Source organism: Callorhinchus milii, unplaced genomic scaffold (assembly GCF_018977255.1).
Source record: "Callorhinchus milii isolate IMCB2004 unplaced genomic scaffold, IMCB_Cmil_1.0 Scaffold1, whole genome shotgun sequence".
Lineage (NCBI taxonomy): Eukaryota > Metazoa > Chordata > Chondrichthyes > Chimaeriformes > Callorhinchidae > Callorhinchus > Callorhinchus milii.
In genome coordinates, this window is record NW_024704742.1 from 42,018,731 (window position 1) to 42,038,830 (window position 20,100).

Sequence of the window (20,100 nt, forward strand, 5' to 3'; positions counted from 1 at the left end):
TATGTTAAGTCACTCATTGCATTTTGCTTCACTTGTTAGCAGTGAACGAACTGTAGGATTCATCAGAGAATTTGTACAGGGCAGAACTGTACAACCTGATCTGAGTAGCCTCATTTGCAGAACATCTCAAGGGAGACTGCAGAAAAATCATGACATTATCGCTTTGTGGGGATAAATATATGTGATTATGTAAATTATCCTTTTTTGGGGGGGAAAAAAAACTTTGCAAAGTATGTTTCATTCTTGTTAATTTTCCCCAAAAACATTCAAACATAGTTCTGGTTACAATTGAATATAGTGCAATAGATTACATCTTCGTGAAATAAAATAAATAAATAATGGAAATGCAAAACAGGTGATATCAGCATCAAGAAGAGAAAGATTGTTTTGGGTTATAATAATGAAACTGGTGGTAAAGCAACTTATAGGAAGTGCATCAAACTGCCTTCTGGTTTAGACTTTTTTTTTAATTAACGTCTCTTTACTTCCTATCCTCTTGCTTGTTTAAAGCCTGTCCCCTGCCCCCCGTTTAAATTCTGACACTGGTCATATCCAACTTTAGCCTTTCACCTGTTGTCAGTTTCCAGTATTCTCAGCGCCTTGGGACATCCTCCCGATGTGAAAGGTGCTATACAAACGTCATTTTGTTGTTGTTCATATTCTTTATTTGTCTATTTACGCACATACTAGTGGAGTTGCCATTCTGTAGCAACAAATATGCTTATTCAAACAGCAAATCTCAATTCATTGGCCTTTTGCCTTTCTGCCACTAGCACATAAAATCCTCTGGTATTAATATTCATTTTATTCACCTCCTAACTGCCCAACACCTGCCTCTCCTGGTGGGCTAGAAACCGAGTTTAAACACAGGACCCAACATTCCTTTTAGATTTTACACATTTCTGCTTTTATTTTATACTCTCTTCCCTACCCACCCCTCCCCTCCCCTATGGTGTTAGGTTTTAAGGTGTCAGTACACAGGCAGAGCAAATTGGCTGTGAAATCTCTGGGAAACACTAGGATAAAATGTGCTGTGAATAAAGGCAGGCCGGCCCCCTTGGTCTGGGTTATGTTTGAAATGCAGTAATTTGAGGTGTTAATGGCTGCCTGATTGTTGATTGTATTAAGATGCCATTGCTTCACTCCTTGTCATCTGCTTCACAGGCAGCTCATGGAGAACCAAATCACCACTATTGAGAGAGGAGCTTTTCAGGATCTGAAGGAGCTGGAGAGACTGTAAGTTTTGTCAATAACATAACTGGGCACGGCAATGTCCAGTAAACCAAAATTTCTAAACTGTCTAGGTTGGGAATGGATAAAATACAGATAGGGGGAAAAAAAATCTTTCACTGGATAATCTCCCAAGTCAAAGGGTCTTTTCCTCTGTCCATTTTCAGTTTGTTGCTTGAGAAAAACATCTGATCTGAAAACCGTTCGATCTGCAACACGGCTTGATAGATAAATGTGAAGCATATCTTCAGGGTTTTAAAAAATGTATTTGCAGATCCTTAGTAAAATGTTAGTTTGAGCTAGTTGTACAGTCAGTCATTGAGTTTTGATTTTTCTGCTGAAATGTTCAAAACTGTTTGTAAGGACATGTGTACACAGTTTGGCTCTGGGTATATTTGTAGTGCTTAACATTTAGAAGTGAAATCTAGAGAACATTTCTGAATTTGCAGTATGATGTGAAACATCAGCTGGTTGTGCTTTATTATTGCCAGTGCTGCTGGTTATTTTGCAGCAACGTAAAGGTTAGAGTTCTCTTTCTATGCCTCTGTATTGTATAACTAGTGTAAAGAATCTTGGTGTAAGAGGCTTCTGGATTTGCGCTGCCTGCTTATTTGAAACTGCAGTTTTTAAAATGTCTAAATAGCCTCTACCAGTGAAAAACGCCATTCAATCCAGGTTACATGATGCATATCCAATGTCTTGCTTTTGCTGATTACCTAAAAGCATGTGATTGCTCACCAATATTAGCCTTATTTAGGAACTGCCTTTGCTCTTTGGAAAGTCTACATCGATGCAATGTAAGTGAAGTACAAAAGCAAACTGTACGAACTCAATAAAATATTTTAACTGGTTTCCTCTGCAAACGATGTCTGTTATTTGTGACAGACAAGTTGTAGAACAAAAAGGTGAAATGCTTTGAATCTTGCTCTGTAAAGCAAGTGGTTATCTTGTTGCTTTCTCGGTGATTTCTTAGACACGAGCATTGTTCCACACTTACTAAAGAATATTTAATTAAGGTGCGATTGACAGGACTGCTGCACAGCACATAATAAAGCCTTAAAACTAAGAACTCATTTTATTTCCCTGCTACAAATTGGGTGATTGCTGGGGCAGGCTGCAGCAGGTGGTCGTGAGGTTTAATTTTCTAAGATGGCTTTTGCTGAGCTTAGTCTTCCTTTTAACACTGCATGGCACGGAAGCTGAAACGACTTGTTGTTCAAATATTTCAGCTCGAGTTTGAGCCAGAGTTTTGACAGGAACAAACGCAATGCAGATTTGATTTGATGCATGGACGCTTCTGGCAACAATACTGTGAGGAAACTTTCCTTAGCATTTCGGGGAAGTGTACACAAACCGTCTCTCCTAAACCCAGAAGGCTTTCATCGCATTCAGATGTGCTGAGATATTAGTGCAGAATGCAGTTACGACAATTTTTTTTATGGTGGCTTGTCCATTCTTCAGCTTGCTCCACTATAGTTGCCTCAGCTGCTGAAAGCGATCTACAACACTCGAGGCCTGACTGATGTGTGTGGGGGATTGAGTTCACCTTTAGCCGTGGAACATGATTTACTGTACAGCCCCTCTGGGCAGCCACAGCTGTCGGTTGCAGAGCAAATATTTTATTTTTGTTGAGAATAAGCTGTGGAAATTCCCTTTGTTAGCGGCTGTCAGATCAGCCCGATGAGATAAGACATTGTTATCCGACAACCAATTCATTCTCTAAGTGGCCTTGGAACTAGAGGAATGGTCTCCTAAAATTTGTATCAACCTGTCATGAATTTCCTACATATTCTTCTTCTATGTTCAATAAAGAATTAAACTATGGATTCTTTGGGAATTCATGGAATTTATCCCATTTTGATTCTGACGTGTTACAATATCCATCCCTGCCAAGTGCTGCGAGATGTTATTCCATGTGAAGGGTGCTTGTATAAATACAAGTTGTTGTTGTTGTAGCATGTTCTCAGATTACAGTGCTGTTGCAGCTCATTTTCGACTTAAGACATGTTCGCATGATTCTCTTACACAATAAGTCCCTTGGCTCCCGCTGTGGTTTAGGGGAGGCACAATGTACAGCAGAATTGATGCTATCCCTCAATGAAGGAAACTCAAAACAATGCAACTCACCTTCTTCTTGCGGTTGGCTCAAATAGGCTTAGTTTATTTGCTACGTGCTTTTGCACAAGCCTAGTCCAAAGCCCTGGTTGATTTTTTTTCTGCAGGATTGGCTTAGGAAAAGAGAATGTGAGATGAATTTGTTTGTTTTATGTATTATACTGGTAATGATTCAAAACCTAAGGCCTGAAACCTCTCACTGTCGTAGTGTTCAAATTATAATCCTGAAACTTTAAATTGTGCAGAATTTGGGAAATTTTTATTTGGAAGCAAGTTTTCCAAGAGTTCGCTTTAAGAATTGCAGGAAAACCATCATCTAAATCAAGACTCAATTAGGAATTATACAAACTCTTACATTTCAAAGCAGTGGTTTTAAGGCTAAACCATGAGACATTTTAGGCTTCTGGTGCAGTCCAGAAGTAGATAGACATCATACCCTACAAACTGGAAGGTTTCAGATTCAAATCCTCTTCTGTGTTAGCTGATTTCAGCTGAGGCAACAGTTAAGACTTTACAGTTAACTTCAACTCCGCTGGAAAGGTGACTAATTGTAGGCGAACATGGCAGCTAATTTTCTTACAGAACACAGAGGCCATGGGAACTTAGAACCAGAGTTCTTGTTCTAGCCAGAGACTCCTGCTGGAAGCTGTATATGTGCGCTAATTGGGTTAGGACAAGAATAAATCTGAAACAAAAACAGAAATCACTGGGAACACTCAACAGGTCAGGCAGCATCTATGGAGAAAGGAAAGTCGGTCAACAAAATTGTTGCTGGGTTTCCCCTTAGGGTATGGAGATCATAGCAGTCACTGTACTGTAGTGCTAGGAGAGCTTCTTGCTTTGCAGAGGTACCACCTTTGGATGAGGTGTCAAATTGAGGTGCTGTCTGCCTGTTCAGGTGAATAATAATAATCTCATGGCATTATTCACAAAGAGAAGAGAGTTTCTCTCAGTATCCTGCCAACAATCCTCCAGATAAAATTGGTCGTTCACTTCATGGTTGTCTATGGGACATTGCTGTGAGCAAATTGACTGTCGTGTTTGCTTACAAATCGGTAATCACTACACTTTGCAGAAAACTCTGAAGTGTTTTGAGGCATTTCAATGTTCAGCGCCTTGTGACTGCCTCCTGACGTGAAAGGCGCTTTATAAATGTAATTTTGTTGTTGTTGTTATTGTTGTTCTATGTCCTACATCAAATGTCAGGATTCTTCTTATAAAATGAGGGCAGGAATATGAAGTCTTTGTTTATACACAGAAATGTACAAGCTTAGGAAAAAAAAATCAGTCTGTCTATTCATTTTCATTCTCTATAATCTTGCTTTCTCACTTTCAGCCACCCTCCAATTTAACATCCTTCCTTTTCTTCCCTGGTTCTGTGGTTCTCTCGGCACCGGCCCCCTTCTGGTTACTGGCCCAAGTGGCCATTCTTCATATGTTAGTCTAGACAGTGAGTGTCGGCAGGTTATTTGACTGCGGGAGGCATCACAGCCGAGCGTGATTCTGTCCCCATCCCACATCCATAACCCCTTACTTTCCAGCTGGGGGTCACTAGATAGTGATCAGGAGCGAGAAGCCTGACTAATTAAAATTGAGACTGTATAAGGGGGGTGGGGGGGGTAATAATTGCTCAGATTGATAGAAATAGTAGGCGAGAGGAAGCTCTCTTGGGCTTTGGGGAGCAGCTTCTCCCCTGAGGCTTTATTGTGGCTCAGTGAGCTGGTGCAATTGTCTATTCTTTAACTTCGAACAAAAATACTGAGGACGTGCAGCCCGGGAACTCCAGGGGTAGTGAGTTGAAATTTAAGCAAATGGACCTGAGAGCTTGAATCCAGTTTTGACCATCTCACTTTGCCAGTTCATAGTTGAGCTGCTTGCGTTACACAGCAGCTGGGTGTACGTTCGAGCAGGAAGCCTGGAACAAACTGGCCAGCTCAGTCTTCCCTTCACAGTAGTTAGTCTCCTGCAAGCTAATCGTGATGGAGCCTTGACAGCAGGCGTGAAGGAATCAATCGTGGTGAAGGAGGAGGCCTGGAGCAGAAAGGCTGCAATAGGGACCATAACGAGGAAAAAAAAGTAGGGAGGATAGAAATAAATAACAACACAGTACATGTCCTGGAAAAGCAGGAATTAATTTGACCTGGCGTCAAATTCAAAAGCATTCGGCAGTGTCTGCCTGCTAATCTGCTGCATGTTCTGCTTGTTTCTGGTCATAATAGACCTTGAACTACTTTCTTTCAGCCCTTTAATTACTTTCTTTTTGTAGTTCAGAAGTGTCAGACAGTCAATGGCAGTGAAAAAATCCAATTTTTTTTCCAAGCCATTGCCTGAAACCACAACAAATGCTGATGAGAAGATTAAACAAGACCTTGTTGAATGCAGACAGCTAATGGAAAGTGACAAATAGGGCACCTTCAATGAAAAGAATAGAATCCAATCCTTTTGTAATTTGCTTGCTATTTGCTTGCCAGTAGCTCACATCAGGCAGGTGAATGCTGTGGTACTGCTCCCTGCAAACAATTCCATAATGGAAATAATAATAATAATCCTTGCATTTGATATAGCGCTTTTCACGTCGGGAGGACGTCCCAAAGCGCTTCACAGAACACACTGTAAAGTGAATTGACTGTATATTTGTGGGCGAACGCGGCAGCCAATTGCGCACAGCAATGTCCCACAAACAGTCGTAGATTGAAAATGACCAATTTATTATTGTTTTTAGTTTTGGAGGGATTATTATTAGGCGTGTGGAGTAAGGAAACTTGCCCAAGGTTTCGCCCTCTGCCTGGAATTGAACTCAGGTCTCTCACTTGCAAAGCGAGTGCTCTAACCACTGAGCTACAGGACTCCACCTGTAATGTGGCTTTGGCGTCTGTGGTTGAAAATTGCATAACATACCAGAGTAGAGATAGATACTGTTCATTATGATAATAATCCTTGCATTTGATATAGCACCTTATAATACTGAAACATCTCAAAAGTTTTACCAGGGATTTTTGTGAAGTGCAATGACTATGTATTTTCAGGGACAACTAGCATGAGCACAGTAGCGTCTCTCAAGCAGCCACAAAGTGTATAACCAATTTTTTTTATCTGCGGGATTGTTGGCCAGTATGCCGGGAGAAACTGCCTTCTCCTTTTGAATAGTGTCATGTGTTACCATCCACCTGAGCAAGCAGATGAGACCTCAGCCTCATTCAAAAGACTCCACGTTTGACAATGTAGTGAACCCCCAGCACAGCACTATACAAATGTAGTTTGTTGTTGTTGTTGCATTGGGCTGTTAGCCTAGACTACGAGCTCAAAGTGCCGACGTGTGACTTGAACACACACAATCTTCAGAGACCAGAGTGCTATCGGTTGAGTCAAACTGACAATATAGATGCCAAACCTCAATGCGCATGTGACAAGAGGACTTAAGTGGGGAATAGAAGTCAGTGCTGGCATGTTTCATTGTAACTGAACATCAATGAGAGCTAATCTCTGTTTTTCTGACAATCTGTGTAGAGTTGTGAGTAAAATAAGGCAGTGGAAGCAATCAAGCTAAAATTCTAAGGCGTTGAATGAACTGGGCAGAAGACAACAAAAGAAATGGAAGAGGAGGAATCAAGCAGAGTCACCCCCTCACCATGGGGAGTCCTGTAGCGTATTGATTAGTGCATTTGTCTCGCAAGTGAGAATACCTGGGTTCGATTCCCAGCAGGGCGAAAGTTTAGGCAAGTTTCTTTACTCCACGCACCTCTGTTTACCTAACAGTAAGTAGGAACCCAGTTGTTAGTCAATTGGCAGATTGTTTTTCTGGGGGTAATAATCCCTTCAAATTTTTTAAAAATCTAATAATAATTTGGTCTCTCGATCCACGACTGTTTGTCACACTGCTTGGGACACTGCTGTGCGCAATTGGCTACGGAGTTTTGCCCACAAAATGTACAGTCAATTCACTTTACAGTATATTCTGTGAAGCTCTTTGAGACATCTCGAAGGCATGTTAAGGTGCTATATCAAATGCAAGGATTACTATTATTATGGGATTGAACTGGCTCCAAAGGAAGAGTAGATTGGTAATGGGTGTAAGTGCATCCTGTACAGAGCTGATTTTAAAGACTTATACCTAGCAAAGTCAGGTAGGGCTGCATTAATCCATTGCAGACTTGGAGGTGTAGTCCAGTCTGCATGTTAAACCCCTAACAGGAACTACGATTCTAACTGGAAAAGTACATGGTTATCCTGTTTTATTAGTTCCATTGCACTGAGATGAAACATTTAGTTGAACCAGCAACAAGAACTCATAATGCGGTGTTCATTCTGCATTGAAGGGAGCCGTCAATGTAAGTTGTTGAATTGGGGGGGGAAGAACTGAAGGAAAATGACACATTCATCAGCAATTAATGAAAAATGTAGGTCTCTGCTGACCGGACAGCTGACTGCATTATTTTAAGGAGAGATGTTGTGGGTGCTGCAGATGCACCAATTGCAATAAAAGAATGAATATTTGATCTTTTGGGACAATTCTACATTTCAAAAATGTCTTTTTCTGTCTCTTATTTTACAGAAGCCATTCATTGCTTGTCAATCTTACCTTTTATTAAAAATCGTTAGACTTTCAGAAAGGTTGATGCGGATGTGTTGCAGTGAGAAGCTCTTAGAAACTCATTTGTTGGTGGGAAAAGGAGAGCTCTATGTCTATAATTGGATCCAATTAACAAAGACAGTACAATAGGCTTATATAGTCTGCTTGAGACAGAGTTGTAAGTGATATTTCCACCTGACATTCGTGCGTAAGCTGCCTTTGAGGTAATGGGGTTAGTAGCATTTAGTTTCCTAATAAGAATGCAAAGAATGTATGACAGGCAAGAATAGGGTTGTTTCCCCCTTCAATGTGGATACAAAATTAGTTCTGAATACTGCACAACACCCAATGGAAAGCTGCTGGTCCTCCTAATGTTGCACAGAACTTTCAGCTGTATCTAAAATAAAGTTTGTCCCCAAAAGTTTTCTCCCCATCTCCTGAATGTGTTGAATAGTGTCACTGTCAACCTTTCTCAAATTCACAATTTTGTACGTGTGAGCTTAGGCAGTAGAGCTCTAACTCTAGTGATCTTTTTGTTCCTCTTTTATAACTAGATTTCTGCCTGCTGCACCCCACTGAATATCAGTGGCTTATTGAACTGTGAGGGGAATGATTGCTAAACTCAATCCACCCTCATGACTTCAGAGGCAGTACTTCAAACTGAAGATGTGGTTATTGTGTAGGTGATCACCGTAGAGATGGCTACTGTGTAGGTGATCACTGTAGAGATGGCTACTGTGTAGGTCATCACTGCAGAGATGACTACTGTGTAGGTGATCACTGTAGAGACGGCTACTGTGTAGGTGATCACTGTAGAGACGGCTACTGTGTAGGTGATCACTGTAGAGACGACTACTGTGTAGGTGATCACTGTAGAGATGACTACTGTGTAGGTGATCACTGTAGAGATGACTACTGTGTAGGTGATCACTGTAGAGATGACTACTGTGTAGGTGATCACTGTAGAGATGACTACTGTGTAAGTGATCACTGTAGAGATGACTACTGTGTAGGTGATCACTGTAGAGATGACTACTGTGTAGGTGATCACTGTAGAGATAGCTACTGTGTAGGCGATCACCGTAGAGATACGTGGGTCTTACATCAGAAATGGGAAAGGTGTAGTTGGTTAGTGTGACCGTGGCTGCTGCACAGGTGTTATGGTACAGGAGGTAAAGTAGAAATGGTTACTGTCACCTGCCTCACTGAGTCTTCAGTCTTATCTTGCCTCTAGAGACATCAGTATGCAATACATTTTTGAAAGCCAAAAGCGGGAACTTCATAAAGAATGATGCCCCATTTTCAGTGACAGTGCTTTATGTGTCAGACAGCATTGCCAAAAAATAGTGTTGCTTAGTGAGTCACTGGTTTTTGCTTTCAGCTCATCCTGCAGATGCTTGTTTGCACATGGTTCATTTTGTCAGTTAATAATAGTAATAATCTTTGGATTTAGAAGAGTGTCTAATGTCAAAATCTCTCAAAACGCTTTAAAGGGATTTGCTGTCAACTATGGTGAATAAATGTGGCAGCCAATGTGCACACATCAATGTCCCACAAACAGCTATGCAGTGAATGACCAATTTATCTGGAGGATTTGTCGGCCAAGACGCTGGGAGAAACAACTTTCTCTTTTCAAGCAGTTTTGTAACATCTTTTACATCCTCTTGAACAGGCAGCTGTATCTTGGATTAACATTTCATTTGAAGGATGGCACATCTGACAGTACTCCTTTAGCATGGCAATGAAGTGCTGAGACAGTGATCTTAAGATCTGATTTGGGCTTCAACCCACAAACTTCCATGGTAGTTATTCTACATGCCTATAACATTGATTTCCTTGGACATCCTGTATACTTGATATCAGTGAAATAATTCAGAATTATTTGTTGGCGTTCTGTTAAAGAACTTGATATTGAATTATGTGTAGGTGGGTTGCTGATGTAGTTGCATTGTTTCCACACGAACTTGAACAGCAACAACTTGCGCAGTTTGTTAAGATAATGTGGCAGAGCACTTTTGGATACCAAAGAGGGGAGGAAAAAGAATTCGGAATAAGTAAACTTTTTTTTCTTGAAGTGTCTTTTTAAAAAAAAAAACTGCCACTGATTTGTGTACTGCATCCCCATTGGGATGGGAATAAAATTTCATCAATTGAAATATTGTTGAATAACTGTCCTGCTCCACCATGTTCCTTCTAGTTCCTAACAACTTTGCATTAGAGAAGGTTTAATAATACTAGATGGTCTAATAATAAGCAGTGCTTCCCTGAGCATGATCAGTTTTTAGCTTTTTAATTGTCTATATATTTTAAATGTTATGGTGAAAAGTTTCCTTTTTTTTATTGCTAACATGGCTTCTTCCTGCTTGGAAAGAAAACGTTACTATTGCGAAGTTCTCAATATCTTTCCTCTTTCTCAAGGTTGGGTTTTACGTGACCTTTTTATGGCTATTGATGTTGAAGTGAGGAATGGAGCCTATTTGCACTGAGCAGACCTTTTTACCAATTCAGATGGCAGGCTGCTGTTTGTTTTTCCCACATCTGTTTTGCACAGGTCCTTTGTGACAGTGTTTGCTGGATGCCGGCCCTTCCACTTTCTCCTGAAATGAGAAGCCCAGTTCTAACGGATGTTTCAAAATGTTAAAGGCAAACTCTGTTGCTTTCCACCCCCCTCCTCCTCTTTTATTATTATCTGCCCACAATGCGTGGACTGTATTTCACAAAACCAGTAGCTGTCATCTAGTCTGAAGTACCAAGCTGCAGGGCCCCACAGCTCTTAAACCTTGGTCTGAACGGACATGCTTTGTACACTGATTCCCCTTTGCAAAAGAAAAGATCCCCCCCACTCCCTTTTTAACTCGAAAATTATTTTGTGAATGTTTTTGTGAGTGTCATAAAGTTCTGTAAATTCAGAGCACTGGTGTTCACAGAGCCAATGTAGTTTGTGCCGAGGCTCCCTAAGCAACAGGGTCAGTCATGCTGTGGAGGTTTGCTAGGGTGGGCAGAAGATCTTTACAAACGGCTTGACCAACCCGTGAGAGACGTCTTTAACTTTAAAACCTTTTTAATTTAAAAGCCAGGTGCACTGATTTTTTAAAAAATATTAATAATTTTGGCAGATGGATGTATTGAGTTAAAAACCCACAAATCTGTTTAAATTGTTTAAATTGGATGAGTGGGGGGGAAGAAGCTCCAGGGACTGAACTTTTTTTTCTCTCTTCTAACAATTATTTTTAAACTGGCGAGTAAGTGAAATGGTTGTGTAATTATTCAACTTGCCATAAATATGTAAAAGTTATAGTCGGTAAAAAACAATAAAGTGCAATTCACGAGAGGCAACGAGCAAAATAGTTGCTCAGGCTTGACTTTCTCATTACTCCACATCTCAGCACTTCCTGGTGGCTTTCCTGTGTTGCTGACTTGAGCTGTATATCTATAGGGAACACTCTTTACGTTCTGTAATGTCTTGGGTAAACTTTGCAGGACCACCTTGTGGAATTGGCAAACTGTTATCATACCCCGGCCAAATAAGTAACACGTTTTTCATTGGATACATGTGTAACACCTGTATCCATCAGAGCCGATACCCCTAATAAACACGTGAAGCAAACATTTGACAGGCCCCATCTGAAGAATATTAAACATCGGCACAATACTTTTATTATATAAAAACAGGGTAGTGGATTGCCTGGCTTTTCTCTGACTACTCAGCAAGATCTTTTAAGGGACGGTATCTTTTTACATTTTGTGCAGCATCATATTTATTACTGCTTTCCCTCTCTTCTACAGTCGCCTGAACAGGAATAACCTACAGGTCTTGCCAGAGCTGCTTTTCCTGGGAACCCCAAAACTCTACAGACTGTGAGTAGTCCTGTCTTTTTTTAAACCACTCTGATATGAGAAACCACTTGGCTGTTTGCAATGATTGAGCGGACACTCCCAAACCGATTGCACCACATCAGCACAGCTTGACTCTTGATACTTTTGCTCTTCAATCCAGCCAACAGTTGCAAATAACCATATAATTAGAGAGTTTTGTTATTCTGCTGTCTAGAGAGGGTATTTATTTTCACCTAATTGCTGCAATTTTTCAAAAGCCCTTACAGCTATCCTTTTTTTCTCGAACTTGTAGGATACAGTTGTAATTTGCGTTGTGTTTTCTTTCAAATCATAAATCAAAGTCAAAGCTCAAGTTCTCAGATAGCCTTGGGCACTTTGAATCAGCCAGATACAATCCGATGATAAGAAGCAAAGCGTTTCTTTCTTAAGCCGATGAAAGGAGCGGGAAGGTGGCTCTGCTTGGTTTGGTTTCAAACTGTTTATTCAGGATTTTCATGCATATTGGGAAGTCGTTGCACAAACTACTAGTTGGTCATAACTAATCTATGGTTAATTAATTATCATATTTTGTCTTTTATTAAAAATTACCAAATAATGCAGTTTTTTTAAAACAAAGTTGAGATTTGAAACCTGTTGAAATGAATGATTGATGAGCAGTAAATATTTCCAGATTCATGTATTTATGACTTGAGCCACACATAGGTGACAATTCTTCGAGCGTGATATTTAATATTAAAATAAGGGAAGTGCTTGAAGTGACTGACCTCTTGGTAACTGGAGATGGATTGGGCACACACTGGCTTTCAGTCTTCCAGATGTAACTACTCATCGTCTGTACTGTCACTCAGAGTGAAATTGAAAAAAGTAGATAATTTTTACATTGCTCCAAATACTATTTCTGCTTTTGCTTGGGAGGGGAGAAAGACATGTTTCCTTGTATAGTTTTTTTTTAATGCGCATACAATATTTTTTTGTAAGCACTGCTGCCACTATTCTTGTGAAGTCTTTCAGAGAGGCTTGTTTACACAGGCGTAAACGGCAATTCCTTCAGACATTTCTAAATTGATGTAAGTCAGTGTAAATATCAAACTGATGTAAATTGGTTCAATGCGCGTTCAGCCTTAGGCACGCATCATAACGTTGGAATATCATTTGGGAAATGGTTTTAAAAGGCTCCTTTTAGCCATCAGTAAAATAATTGGGTTCTAACTGTAGACTAGTGAGACTGAATAACGGGTTTTATGCCATACTCAAGATGAATATGAATAAGGGCTGAATAAGCAGCAGACCTCATAACACACCACAGAGAGCTCGATATCCTTCATGGGTCATAGGTCATCTATACAGCCACTTACTTGCACTATACAGATTCAACACATAAGAAATCTTATGTAGACCTTTATTAGTTGCTTTTATGAAATGGTTGAAAAATTGGATTTGAAATGAAAAATATGTTTTTTTACTGAAAATAAAAAAAAGTTTGCAGTTGATTCAATGAGCTGCGATGTATTTCTACTGCTGGTTAAAATGGATTTCTATTAGTGTAAGTCTTTTTCTGGTGGGAGGGTGATCATTTCAGTAACATAAGCAGATAATGTTCAGGGAGCCCTATTAACGACGCTGTTTGCTTCAGTCGAATTATCAGGATTATTCACAGATTCTTTCTGCATACTTTGCCTACATAGACAACAGTTTGCTTGCTCACTGGGTTCTACCCATAAGAATTTATTCAGTTTTATGTTTTATTATTGGTTCAGGATCAGCCACACTGGATTTGAAAATGCAGTACAGTAGAGCACGTACATCCACACTATCCACATGTCCACTTATCCTTTAAGGGAACTCAGGTGTATAGTATGGGAAAAAAAACTTCCAGTTGCTAACAAAGTGACAGGGTTTGTGATTTAACTGTGCAGCGATTATGAACCAATCTGTGAACAATGGTAAGTGCTTATCCCTTCTTGATACAGTGTAGGTAAGAAACAGAGAAGATGTTAGAGAAAGAGTCTGAGAAAAGTCTTTAAGAGGAAGAGTAAGAGACAGACTGAAAAGGAGAGAAGGGTACGCACAATGCATAGTGTAGTGACAGTATAACACCTGACAGAAGCTTTTAGTTGGCTTTGTTGCCAGTTTGTATTTTACTTGATGACATGTAATCATCACTGTTTCGTATCTACAATGTGTGCCAATGAGTTCAGAAACTCAGCTCTGTACTGTACTCACAAATTAGAAGTAGCTGCACTAATAACGATTTATGCTTTGTGAATGGTATTTTGGAAATTGGTAGGAAAATTGACTGGGTGGGGATGGAGTAAAACTCTGATCCCAAATGTCAGCAAAAACTAATTATTTTCCGCCCTTTTGTTGGAATTATTGACCTTTCTTTTTCAGCAAAGAAACATCCCAAAAGCAAAGGCTAACCATGATCCCAGACTGGATGCAATTGAGACTGTTTATTTTTGTTGGTGACTTTTGGAATCAGAATTTTTCCAGATCCCACTGCCCCCCCAACAATTATTTAATAAAATTTTATGACACTGAAGTTTTCTATTGGCGCAGTGACTTTGTTTAGCAGATATCACATTTTCATCTCCCATTGTTGCAGCTTTTCACATTCCAGTGGTTTTTTAGCAACTAGAAATTTGTGCTTTGTGGAGCTGCAATATTATTACTGTGATAGAAAAATGTTAGCAGTCAGCAGCCTCACTATATACTTGGCCAGTCAATAACTAGTTATTGGAATTATTTTCACAGTTGTAGTGCTTAGCTTTACAATGTTTACATATATCACATTTCTGACACTTTTCGCACGCTCACGTCACGGAAAAAGTTATTGCCAAGATTGATATTAGTCTTGGAAATCCTGGTAAGTAAATTGTAAACTTGACTGAACAGAGTGTCACAAGGTAACCAAACTGCTAAGATAAAGCTAGGCTGATGAGTGACACTGCAAACATTCTTTGAGCACAAGCCAGAACTTGGGCTGACCAGAATCCTTAGATGCTTTCTCCATTCAACTTGTTCAGGTCTTTCAACCATCAGCATTGGTCGGTCTCTCCCACTGGTTTCTACTAGCAGTGGCCCAGAGGAGTTCACTGAATGAAAGTGATAAACCATCTCGGCTTCTAAAAAAGATTACTGTTTGCACTCTGCTTTCAACAGTTTGAATAAAATTAACATGATTTAATTTGAGAAATTTCCCTCTTTAAACAACAGCGTCAAAATGTCTATGGTACTCACTTTGCTCTTCTGGTCCTTAATATTCCTCCTCGATATAGGACAGTTGAGGGGCTCTTATCTGCCTAATCCAGTAGTTGACTCCAGGATTACTCACATTTTAATATTATTTTACAATTGCCAAATAAGAAGGTGGCAGATGACCATTTTCCAGGGATCTGCCAGTACTGCTTGGTAAGTGCTCCCTTGAGGTGATTCTGAAAGCCCTTGTATTAGTGCTCTGCAGCTCGAGTGGTACAGTACAAACCCAAGGGCAGTGAATGTTTGTCACACCTCATTTATACTGTCCTAACTGGGGACAATGGTTGGAGTGTTACATAACGTCGCAGAGGAAAAAGAGACTGGCAGAAATCTCTTTGCAGTCAACACAGGAAGAATATCAACAGCCAAAATTACATTTGTACAGGCCTTTCACATCAGGAAGACATCCCAAAGTGCTAGACAGTCAAGGATGTACACCCAAAGATGAGGAGGAGTGGAGGGGTAGAAGGATGATTGATTAATGTGTGTAAGTAATAGTCTATCTGGATGTATCAACAGCAAATTTAGAGGAATGTGTGTAGTGAGTGAGTGTGTGTGTGGGGTATGTAAGATAGATTTTAGTACTGTGTGTGTGTTTGTATATGTAATAGTCTATCTGGATATGTGATCAGTAGCCATGAGTCTGGACGTGTATGTAGGACTCTGTGTCTATAGGATATAGGTGTGTAAGAAGTGCAGTCAATATGGATATTTATAATAAGAATTTAATAATGAACCTTGCATTTCACATAGCACTTTTCAGGTTGGGAGGACGTCACAGGATTTACTGTGAAGTGGAATGAGTATTTTGTAGGTGAATGCGGCAGTCAGTTTGCACGTAGCAAAGTCCCACAAATAGCCACAAAATGAGCAACCAATTTGGTTGTGTTTAATCTGCTGTGATGAAAAAAAATCTGCCATTGTCTTGAAGAACAAATACAGCACATTAAATTAAAAGGCTTTGCAGGCACAAACATTGTAATTTATTTGTGTGTATTTGAGTCTCGGGGAGTGTAGAGAGTAAAAGTAGTTCTTACCTAGTTCACTGTTCACTAGATGCTCTGATCTGTGACTCACGAACATAGTAAATTCCTCTACTGTAATTGGAGATCAGCAGGGTTAGTGTTTGTTAATCTGTCCAAAACTAACTAACACAGAAGTGATAACTGCTCTGTGTTTGTACATCTGTAGGATATTCACCAAATGTTTCATTTGAAACAGTCAAAGGAAAGATAATGAAGCTCAGAATTAGAATTATTTATATAAGTATAAGAATTTAGCCTCCAATACCAAATTTGCTTCCTCAAGCAAACTGGTGAAGAGCTTAGCCTTTCATGAGTGAGGCAGAGAGCAGAGTGGAGATGGATAACATGGTGCTTTACGCTCAGCTGCGATGACAACTGAGCAGGATAATAAAATCACATCTCACACATTAAATAAACTCCATTGATTAGTTTCCCAGACCTGTTTTCATTCCTCCTCAGCTGGTTTGAAATTGATGTAGGCTTGAATACAAAGTGGTGAAAATTATGGTATTCCTCAATATATTCAACTATTTAAGAAGTGTGTCAAAATGTGTTTAGGAACTCAGCTCATCCACATAACTCTTCCCTCCCACCTCCCCCCCCCCCCCCCCCCCCCCCCCTCCTCCTCACACCACACACACACACACACACACATTGTATTGGATGCCATGGTTACTTGTTTGGGCTCAAAATCTATGGGTTCAAAGAAGAAGCATTTTGCCCACAAAATATTCAGTCAATTCACTTTACGGTATATTCTATGAAGCGCTTTGAGATCTCTCAAAGATGTGATCAAATGCAAGGATTATTATTATCTCTGGGCATTACAAGGTGAGAAAGCCATTGTAGGCAGGACAGAGCAGATGCTTGAAACCATTTTATTCTGAACAGAAGCACGACAAATACAATAACCATGTTGAGTAACGCAGACTTAATAGAAATTATAGAAATGTGGAATTTATTCCCAAATAACATTTCAAAACTTTCGAGCAATTACAGAATCCTTCAGGATGACATTTTATGACCAGAGGTCTAAAATTCCAAATAGTCTTAGTTCGTAAGTCCCTTTTCCCCCCCAGACTTTAAACCGAATATTCCACATTAAACTTGGGAGCTGTTTTTCTGCATTTGTCAAAAAGAATGATTTCCAAATTAAGAGTAAATTCATGACATTTGTGCAGTTCTGCTCATTCTTAAATTTGGAGCCAGAATGGTCTTACAAACTATCAATAAATAGAATTTCAGCTTTAAATCATAAAGAAATTATGTTCTCTGACTGTTTAACCTGAAATACCCTTGAGGGGATGATTTCCAATAATTTAGCTCAAAGAACAAAAGCATTTTTTAAGCACAAAATATTGTATGAATCATTTTTTCCCCACTAAGAACAGTTCAATTTTTACAACAAATTAACCAGGAGTAGGTCATGCAGACCAGAATGTCGCAGATTCCAATCCTAATCTGTTGTGAGTTAGCTGATCTCAGGCAGGGAAGCAGTTATAATTGGTCTCAGCACCCCCAGGTTAGACAGAGGAAGATCAGGCAGGGTTACTTTGTGTAGATGCCTGAGGACAGGAATGGTATTGGGTATGACACCCCCACAATTGAATAGCCTGCCATTGCACAACGCTCATTGTAGATGCTCACACGTGAATAATGTCTACTTGGGCAAAGTGTAAGAAGGTGACAAAGGTACATCACTCCATTGGAAGAAAAAGTAGTTAAATGGCTACAAGGGAAGAGAAGAAGAGGGGAAGAAAATTGGAAAAAATCCAAAATCTGGCACGGAGAGAAAAATATATATTTTGTTTCGATTTTTACCATTATTTTAGCAATTAATCAAGACATTGGACAGCAAGGTTGTAGTTTGGTCATTCCAGGGCACTGTTTGGCCATACAGGGTGTGCAGCCTGTGTGGCAGGATGTGTATTCGCAGCGTATTCAGTTGCCGTCTGTCCTATGCGGTAATGCGTTGCAGTGACAATGGTTCTGTTAATAAGTAAATAGTCCCGGTTCCTGCTGCTCCTCTTTCACTAGCCCCGTTTCCATGGGTAGGGCTCAATTGTATTCAGGCTGAATTAATAACTGGACTGAGGACTGTGCAAACCAGATGGTTCAGAGGAGCTCAGACTATATTGAAACCCTAAAAGCAGATCTTGGTTTGTGTTTGTCGAAGGCTTGGTTTTTAACTTAGTCAATGGAGGCAGGTGGTGGTGGGGGGGAAAGAATCTTCATGGAAAATTGGTTGCATTTCCCACCCTTGCAGAATGCTCTAAGGAAGAGGGGAAGGGGTCACTTTGCACAGCGCTCAGTGGTACACGAATGTACATTTGCAGCTTGTCAGCGAGGGAGCCAGTTGAAACAAAGCTGCTTGATTCAGATTGACTCAAACTGAATCGAATTCCGTTTTTTCCATGATAATGGGGCCCAGTTTAGCCCACTCTCAGAGCACGTCAGTACGGCATTCACTCTGTCTGCTGTTTGTTTGGCTTACTAACCTGCTGTCAGTAGCCCAAAAAACAATTAATTAAATCGACCCCCACGAGAACCCCCCTCCCCCCATCCTCTAAAAGCCTGCCTTTCAGCTGAATTTAATTCACTTGTTTTGACAGTAAGATAAATTGTGGATATTGTTCTGCCTCAGCAAACATGAAATTCAGGACTTGAATGAGCGGAAGTTCAATCTCTATGGGATTACTTTACATGTCCCTAAATTCAGGTGCACAAGCTCATCGATTCAGGGACTTTGCTGCTGTGAGGAAATGGAAGAATTAACGTGTATGAGAAGAGAAGGAAATTGTAATATTAAACTTGTCTTGCCTAGGGGTCATTGCTGAGCAGGCCTGGACATCTGTGTGTGGGTGGGGGGTGGGTGTGTGTGTTGTGTGTGTGTGTGTGTTACTGAATAGGTGTTTCTTCTGAAGTGCACACTGCCTCTTCTAAGCTTGGGCAAAACGGATTCAATTTCCCGTCTTTGATTGTATTAAAAATTATAATTAAAATGAGCAATTTGAGCAAGTTAGCACAAATTGTTCAGTGTAGCGTGAAATGCTGCTGAAAATAAAGCTGTTCGCCAATAACGGTAATGCTTTGCAGTATTTTATTGCCAGTGCCAAAGGAAACTAATGCATTTGCAATGTATGTTCTTTGGGGGAAAGAAAATGTCTATCAAATCTGTTTGTACAGGTTGCACTCCACATGCCAAAAATGATTAGCATTTTGGGGCACTCTGTGTTGTCCTCCAGTGAGTTACTTAATTTCTTCAGTGAAGATGGGCCTGAAGCACAACGTTGGTTCTCCACCACCAGGCTGAAGCCTTCATGAACATGATGTGTTGAGACTAAATGGAGTCGAGCCCTTTTTGTGTATCTAAATGTTTAATGCAATGTTGTGAGGAGCCTTATTGACTCTGGGTGAGAATTCACTTCTGCATGTAGTGCAGATGGAAAACATCAGATAAATGAGGAACTTTGGGCATATGAGTTATGATTAGCCATGGCTGGTTGCCGATGGCGACCAACAACTTTCTCTCTGCAACCGCCCCCCCCCCCCCCCCACACACACACACAAACACACACACACTTTGCTGTGTACTGCAGTTTCATTTTCATGGAACTGCAAGGCTGTGAGAGTCACATGTTTACGTCAAGATATTTGCACTGTAACATTAGTATAGTCACAGCTGTGTTTGCCAGGCCTGGAAACCAGTTCAAATATTAGCACCTTTTATACTACTGACCGGATCCCACGCCAGTTCTATCGTTACAGGTAGTGAAGCTCTTTGGTTGGAGCTGCGCCTGGTCTTCTCTCTTCACTGACATTAAAGCACTGAGTCCTGATTTCAAGTACTCTGCTGTATTCTGGGGGGATTCTGCTAGGTCAAAGCTTGTGTAACTCTGTGTGGTCAAGTTGCTGGTATCTTGAGATTCTTTGACTCCTGGTCAATCCTGCAGTAAGCCTCAATGGAAGCATTTAGATGGTTGTGGTTTGAACATTAGGAAACATGTTTGATACTGCTTGTCTCACCATGACCTTGTTTTTTTCTTTTATATTGCCAAAGTCTGG

At 40.2% G+C, this 20,100-nt stretch overlaps 1 protein-coding gene across 3 annotated transcripts in view; it reads left to right on the forward strand.

Moving 5' to 3' along the window:
• slit2 (slit homolog 2 (Drosophila)) overlaps window positions 1-20,100 on the forward strand; it is a 283,375-nt gene that overhangs the window by 4,026 nt on the left and 259,249 nt on the right. For all 3 annotated transcript variants that reach the window (XM_042340949.1, XM_042340952.1, XM_042340959.1), the window contains exons 3-4: window positions 1,165-1,236; window positions 11,702-11,773. In XM_042340949.1, the coding sequence (XP_042196883.1) occupies window positions 1,165-1,236; window positions 11,702-11,773 (144 nt within the window). The remainder of the gene's footprint in view (window positions 1-1,164; window positions 1,237-11,701; window positions 11,774-20,100) is intronic.